The sequence below is a fragment of the Crocodylus porosus genome, unplaced genomic scaffold (genome assembly GCF_001723895.1).
Source record: "Crocodylus porosus isolate Cpor-Errol unplaced genomic scaffold, CroPor_comp1, whole genome shotgun sequence".
Lineage (NCBI taxonomy): Eukaryota > Metazoa > Chordata > Crocodylia > Crocodylidae > Crocodylus > Crocodylus porosus.
The window spans coordinates 30,509,997-30,517,933 of record NW_017728910.1 but is presented as its reverse complement, the minus strand read 5'-3'; the positions used below and the strand labels follow the sequence as shown (position 1 = coordinate 30,517,933).

Sequence of the window (7,937 nt, the reverse complement as noted above, 5' to 3'; positions counted from 1 at the left end):
AGAAGGCTGAGGGGGGGGACCTGGTGACAGTCTATAAACTCACTAGGGGGGACCAGAAGGGTTTGGGAGAGACCTCGTTTCCCCTAGCACCACCTGGCATAACAAGGAATAATGGCCACAAGTTGTTGGAGAGTAGGTTTAGATCAGACATCCATAAAAACTACTTCACAGTTAGGGTGGCTAGGATCTGGAACCAACTTCCAAGGGAAATGGTGCTGGCTCCTACCCTGGGGGTCTTTAAGAGGAGGCTTCATGCCTACCTAGCTGGGATCATTTGAGCCCAGTTTTTTCTCCTGCCCTGGCAGGGGGTCGGACTTGAAGATCTATAAGGTCCCTTCCAACCCTACTTCTATGATTCTATGAATTTTGCAAATCACTGCATCTGTTCATAGCAGTCCCAGGGCTAGGGAAGCACTGCCGCTTGCCTCACCACAGCAATGTGCTGTTCTTACCCCTCCACCACCACGTGTCAAATCTGACCAGGTTTTTTTGGGGTTTTTTTGCCCTCCAACCATTCCGAGATGGGCAGGCTCCTCACCCATGGATCCATTGACCCCCCTCCCCAGAATGACTGACCCTCCCCCAATCCCACTAGCCCCTCCCCCCATCCTGAGTTACTTACCTTGGGCTCTCTATGAAACTCCTTGCAGTGGCAAACACCTGTCTGTGATACAGGCTGATGCTGGTTTAAACCTAGACCAGCGGCCCTGAATACTTCTATGTACCCTCAAGTGGCACCAGGTACTGACCCAGCATCAACCTGTATCACAACAGAGCATAAACAGAAGTGTAATATCCGAGTGATCAAATCTGACTAACCAGAAGCATAAGCAGCAGCATAGGCACCCAGGTAACAGTCTTCAGGCCAAAATGGATGCATCAATACATATCAGCCGGTCCATAGGGGAACACAGAAGTGGAGTTTAAAATCATATTTAAGTACCTACAGGACTAATTTGGATCTAGCCCTCAGTTACACTTTAAACAGAAGTTTCCAAGCCTAAATTTCAAGGTGGGTGAGTGGGGCTGATTCATCTTTGATATATCTTTAACACCTTGATACTCTGGGTTTTTCAGATCTGAAATGTTGATTCTTTTCTGTAAATCCATTAGCTAAAACCTTACAAAAACATTAAGGCAAACTTAGGATGATAAATTCTAGTTGGTAGAAACACTTAAGTCTCTTCTACTGACCTCATTTGTTTGCCTTTCCATTAGAAGTAAGTATGTTAAAAACTTATTGTAGAGGAAAATACCAGGCAATGTCTCCATTGGATTTGCCAATAAAATAACATGATGAAGCTGATGATTTCTTTCCACTCTAATGGAAATGTCAGGACTAAACTATGGTCATGCACTAGAACTACTTAAACTTGGTTGCCTTATTTAATTCAGAGTTTAAAAGACAAGAGTGCCAAAACTCACAGTAAAATACATGGGCATAAGTCAACCACAACACAAAGGTTTCTTATTTTATTGTTACCATTTTTGACAAGAGTGTAGCGTTAAATTCCATGTAATACAGGCCGTTTCTATTAGGGGGAAGATTTGATGGTGGAGTTGCACATTTCTTTGATTTAGTCTTGGTTATTTAAATTATGTAGGGTAGAATGCACCTTACAGGCTATGATGCAGATAGAGCATAAGTTTCTGTGAACTCTCTCCCTTTACATATGCACCTTATAAACTAACTAAATAATGTATTTACCCTTTCTGCTGCCCAACTTCAGACTGACATGGATAGCTACATCTCTTTATTCAGGGTGCAAACAAGCATTCAGCATACCCATTCTAAGTTTAGGCAGCTTACATTAAGCCACCTAAACCTAGACAAGGAACAGCATGTGGAACAGTTTTCCACTGCTCAGAGCAGCATATGCAGCCATACACTGCTGCTAGGAGCAGCATGGAGAGCACAAGGCAAGTAACGTGAGGTGGCGGGGGAAAAAGGCTGGGGGAATAAAATAGCCCAATCAAGATCAGGGTGGATGGAAATAGAACAGTCCTGGGGCTGAGACAAATGGCATGCAGCTCAGCTTCAGGAGATAAAGCTAACCCCTTCCTAGTTTAAGTTAACCCTTTTTTGATCTATGTTAGTGCACCTCCTGAAGTGCATCGTTTTTTGGTTGAATTAAACCTTGCAAATGCCTACCCAAGTGGGCATTTAGATCGACCTAACTCTGCTTAGGTCAATCTAAATGTAACAGTTGTACATACCCTCAAAAAATACCAAGGGTCCTGTTTCCTTGAATACAGCAAGAATCAAATAGAGATGGGTCTTAGTTCACAGTTCCAAGCCACTTTCCACTCAGCCCAAAAGCCTTGCCTCTTAGGTTTCCTCACTGTCATATTCCCAAGATTCACTTACACTGTATCCTTGGCTATTCTGGCCTTGCTCCTCTGGTGCTTTTTACCTCTTCAACAAGCTCACATCTTCACAAAGATATCTATCAAAACCCCTCTGCCTGGATATGCCTATTCCATAAGCTAACCATCTTCACTGAAGTTCAACAGTTTCATCCAGCCCATGGCATGTTTTTTTAAACAAAACATGCCTACTTGTCCAAATCTATGTCGAAGTAAACCACTTGGGTTGGAATCAAAAGCAATTAAAACCCTATCATCAACCTTCACTTGCTGAAGAGAAATATGAAAGATCAAAATCCAGAGAAAAAGCTAATAAAAACACGTGACTGAAAGTGACCTCATGAGCCACTGAGTTTGGTCCCCTGCATTCATAATCATTCGCACAATGACAGGGTGTCCAAACAGTGAAAAAAGAATCCTGACCGAGGCCGAAAATTTTTAAAGGTCTTGCTCTAAAGTTGCATGCTGAGTTTGGAACCGTTCAGGTGAAAATAAAAAGTTTATTCAAAAGAATGAAATACGACTTCATTCTCAAGAGAAGGCACAAGTAAAACACTTCTATAAAGCTCCAAGCTTTCTTGCTATTCCTGCCAGCTGCAAAAAAAAGGTGTAAAGTCCAAAATATTCATTAAGTATGGCATGCTCAGAACACACTCACTTCAGTGGTAGGCAGCTACCCAGTAGCAGAATCAGAACAGGTTATTTCTAATTACTGACTGTATTTGGTTAAACACCTCACTAGTCACCAACATGTTGATGAGAAATATATATGTAACTTGCAAGGATATTAACTAAAAGTGTTACACTTTAAACAAAAGCCACACAACATATAGAAGATTTAAAATTCCCCACAAAAATAGCTTTTACCCTGTATTCATGTTCATGCTACACTAACTGGTCCACATAACCCTGCTGCTCTACACCTGTGCATCTACATTATGGGACAGACTATGATTATACCTCCTTCCTCCCCTGACCCACTGAATAAGTCACCTACCATACACAGGTCAGAAATTCAAGTTCACCCCCACTCCACCATTACAAACTAAGAATTAAAACTATAGCAACTAATGATGATAACTAGATGACAAGAAATCAGATGCTTAAAGTGACAGGCTGCATCTCTGTGCTATTATTCTCTGTCTAAAATGTATTCAGTATAGGTTGGAAAGCTGCATGTGGGTTACGTCATCCTGCGACCAAAAAACTCCTGAAAAGATATTACTTATGGGAGAGTCACAGTTATCTCACAAATGTTCTGTTCTCATCACACTGCCAGCAGAACCTCCACTGTAGAAAAGACATGAAATATTTGAAATTTAGAAACATATGTCTTGCTGACCCATTGCTGACATATAGTACTGAAAGATTCACAGTTTGGTAATATTTGGCTTGTATAGAGATGCAGGTTGGCATCAGATTACTTTCTTTGGATTTAAGTAAAATAAATGTTTCCAGACTGTAACATATCAGAAGGGACTATTTTCATATTAGTTCACAATGCGGATCCTCGTAAAAGGATCCATCATGCACATTAAGGCTGCATCTACATGAGCGTGCACATGTGTGTTGCAGCGTCTCAAAAGAGTTGCCTCGAGACACGCCACAGAAGGCACATGCACATGAGAGTGTTCTCTGCACCACATATTTGCAGTGTGGACTCTAAATTTGATACCAGGAAATCCCAGTATCAAACCCCCCCCCCAAAAAAAAACCCATGCCAGAAAAACGTGACATGGGGCATGCTTTCGGAGCATGACCAAAAACAGCTAGAATCCAGGTCTTCCAAGACGACACTCTAGAAGCTGGCCAGAGCTTCTTTATAGCAGTTGCATCCCCCCGCTGCTCCAGAATGCTGCCTCAGTGTGCTACAGAAAAAAGAAGTGGGGCTTAAGCCTGCAGCTGCAGCACCAAGAGGGCCTTCAGGGCACTCATGGCCCTCAGCAGGAAAAGCCCCCACAGCAGCATGGAGCTCCAGCTGAGTCCCAGGAGTTTCACACGTGTGGGATTTGTGCGAGGGTTTGGGTGTGGGGGGGCGGTTTGCAGGAACGGGTGTGTGGCTTGCTGCCACACACCCCTCTACCCCACGATGCGTAGCACCCGCTGCCAGCAGCAGCAGCAGCAGGTCCTCAGGGCACTTGTAGCCCACGGCAGGCAGAGCACCCCCCTAATGATACATGGCTCTGGCCAAGTCCCCAGGGGCTTCATGTGGCAGCACAGAACTGGCCTGGCCCACTGGCACATGCTGGCATGGAACCAGCTCAGTCTGGCCAGGAGACACATGGGGCTCCTGATGCTGCAGGCAGGAGCTGCATGCCATCAGGCCAGGTCAACTCCATGCCTCCATGTGGGGCTTTCAGCACTCCACCTCATGAGCCCACCTGGGCCAATGGCACGTGGACAGGGAGTCATGGGTAGATGCAGCCTCCAGAGTGAGGCTTAGAGCACCTCTGCCCCCTAGAGCAGGAAGAGACCACCCTGGAAGGGAAGTTACTTGCCCAGCCCAGTCCCTCAGCCCCAGTTGTGGGCTTCCCAGGAAAAGCATGGGAATCGCTGAGGCCCGGGCACAGGTTCAGGAAACAGAACAGCAAGGTCTGGCACTGCTCAGAGCCACAAAACTGCATGTGGGACAGCTGCAGCTGGACCCATGTCCTAATGCAGGGAGGAAGCTACTGCCAGAAGGAAGCAGGTGGGGGCAGACAAAGGCTGAAGGTAAGGAGTGAGGTCCACTGGCAGGGCTCAGGGGTACTGCAGGTTGGAGGGGCAAGAGCATGGGTGGGGCACCAGCATGTCAATGATGCTCAGTGACATAAAGCAGTTGTGGGGATGGCTACAGCTCAACCCACATCCTGGTGCACAAAGGGGCAGGGGGCTTCTGATTTCCTAGAATAAAAAAAACCAAAAGCAAATGCCAAAATATATAAGTACTTGGAATGTATTTTATTATAATGATTGACGCAGAGGTAGAGTCCAAATTGCATTAAAATTGGAAATATAGCAATAAAACATTGTGCTTAACTGATACATACATATACATATACAGATGTTTCATTCTAACTGTGAAAGAATGTGGATTTGGGTTTTTTTTAAATCAGAGAATTTGGGATTCTTTTAAAATCAGAGAATTTGGACCTTTTAAACAGAGAAAGCCAGGATCCCTGCTGGTGAGGAGAGTGGCGGTCATGGGCAGAGAAGGCCTGGCACCAGGTATCCAGCTGGAGGGTGGATGAGGTGGCAATTTGCCACACACCGAAGTGCATGTTCAGGCATGTGTACCGAGGCACAAATCTCCAGCACTAATTTAGGCCACTGCTATTTGAGCTTCTGCAAGCACATGTCCTTGCATGTGTGGACATATCCTGAGTACTCACTGTACATGTGCGTCAATTTATGTTCAAATAAATTAAATTTGTAAACTATTACATCTGTATGTCCTGCTGTGAACAATACCTGGTTATCTGTGAACTAGCTGTTAGTAGACATTTGTATCAAAATGAACTATAACAGATTTTAAGTATTGTGAATACTTCTCTTCCCATCTCTCTGAGGAATTACAAGATAGAAATGCTTTCAATCCTAATCACTATTTGTCACATGGAATCTAATGCTAAACAGATGGTACCTCCTTTTACTCTACAAGCCCTCTCATGGAAGGTGTATAAACTTCTTCACATAACTTAAAGTAGTTAAGAATATACTTGAATAATTCAAGTTATCTATCTATTAGGATTGTGTGAAGCTTCAGTACCCGATTGGATTTGGCAGAGATTCAACACGATTCAGTGGCCAAATCTCTGAATCCGAATTGAATCAGAGGACCCTTTGATCTTTCTGAATTAAATCAGAACCCTTCGAATCAATTCAGAAAGATTCGGACATAGACACAGCTTTAAATGTTTTTTCTACATTCCTCTAGGTAGCAGGTGGCTCATGAATGCTGTGATGCTGGGGCACATGGAGTGTCCCACAAAAGCACAGGGGGCTCCCCAGCACACTTGGCAGCAGACCTTCTGGTCTACTTGGGCCCTCCTGCACACCCCTTGGTTTAGTGACTGGTGCCAGGGATCTGGGACTGGTTCCACCTGGGGTCTGCCCGCAGCCAATTGCTGAGCCAGGGGGCATGGGGGAGCCCTCCAGCGTGTTCCTCATCAGACCCATAAGTGGACTGGAAGTACTTCTGATCCACTTCCATGTTCACTGCTGAGGATGTGAAGGGCCCCTCACACTCCTGTGGGACACTCCATGAGCCCGAGCATCATAGCGTTTAGAAGCAGCACTGGTACCTCAAGGTATGTAGGAAAAACATTTTAAAACTGTGTCTGTCCGAATCGCCGATTCTCTGGATCAGCATTGAATCTTCAGATTTGGATTCAGCCGAATCAAATCTGAGACAGTGATCCAAATCAACAAATCAAATCACTGTACCTGATTCAGGCAGAATCTGAATCCAAATCAAATAGGGCCCGCTTCACACACCCCTATTTTCTACCCATTTCAGCAGACTGTTTTTGTTTGAGCCTCAGGGGTAGTCTAAATAGTACAGACCAATAATGGTTCTTTTCAGGACCAAGACAGCTGCAGAAAGTACCCCAAAATAAAGACCTATCAGTTTCTACATTACATTTTCTATATAGGGGGCCAATTTAGGATGGCACAGCAAACATTTGCTAGTGCTACCAGAACTCAAGATTTCTCCCATAGTGGAACTCCCCAGGTAACAAATTACATTTCATTTTTCCAGCAAAGAAATCTATAGCTATAGCTATATCTTGCACACGTAACTGCTCAACTGCAGTTGCATTCATTGGATATATACCTTTTTCTTCCAAACATGCATCTACAGATGCAGACCATGTAGGTCTAAATTCTATTAACTGATTAATATTTTTCTTGGGTTTTTTAACTCAGATGTATGGTACTCATAGCACTGGGAAGTATATGACAAATTTCAACTAATAGTAAAATATTAATATTTAGATTTTAGATTACTGATACAGGGAGGAAATCACAAATCTGTTTTCATTATTTCATGAAAACATCAACCAACACACTGGTTGGTCAATACATAACATTACATGGACATCAAAAAAAAAATCACGTATTGTAAAGTGTTTGGATATACTTGCAAGATACTTACTTTTAAGGTTGATAGGTCTAGTAGATCTAAGTCACAAACACTGCATCCAGTTTCACGTGTCCAAACATTAGGGATATAATTTCCCAAGTAATTTAGGTAAATCTAGTAAACAAATGAACAATTCAAAGTAATTTAGATCAATTCCATATGAATGTAAAATCTGTGTCTGTATCCTTTAACAGCTTTAGAGTTCATCCCCATATAATCTTAATGAATTGTATATATTTTTATTTATTGTCTTTTTCTTTTGTTAACTTAAAAACACAGAGACAACTAGTAAAAGTGTTATGCTCTCATACACATGATACAGAGAAAATCCCTTTAGCATCTCTCATTCAGGACACTAAATAATACAGATAGAAGTTATAATTGCACTGAGAAACTGCTGTGATTGATCTCTCCCTCCCATCCCCCACTTCCTGGACCCCAGCCC

General features: G+C 43.3%; 1 protein-coding gene across 2 annotated transcripts in view; it reads right to left on the bottom strand.

Moving 5' to 3' along the window:
* Positions 1-7,937, bottom strand: part of PLOD2 (procollagen-lysine,2-oxoglutarate 5-dioxygenase 2) — a 70,868-nt gene that overhangs the window by 40,376 nt on the left and 22,555 nt on the right. For both annotated transcript variants that reach the window (XM_019532959.1, XM_019532960.1), the window contains exon 7: positions 7,505-7,606. In XM_019532959.1, coding sequence (XP_019388504.1) covers positions 7,505-7,606 — 102 coding nt within the window. The remainder of the gene's footprint in view (positions 1-7,504; positions 7,607-7,937) is intronic.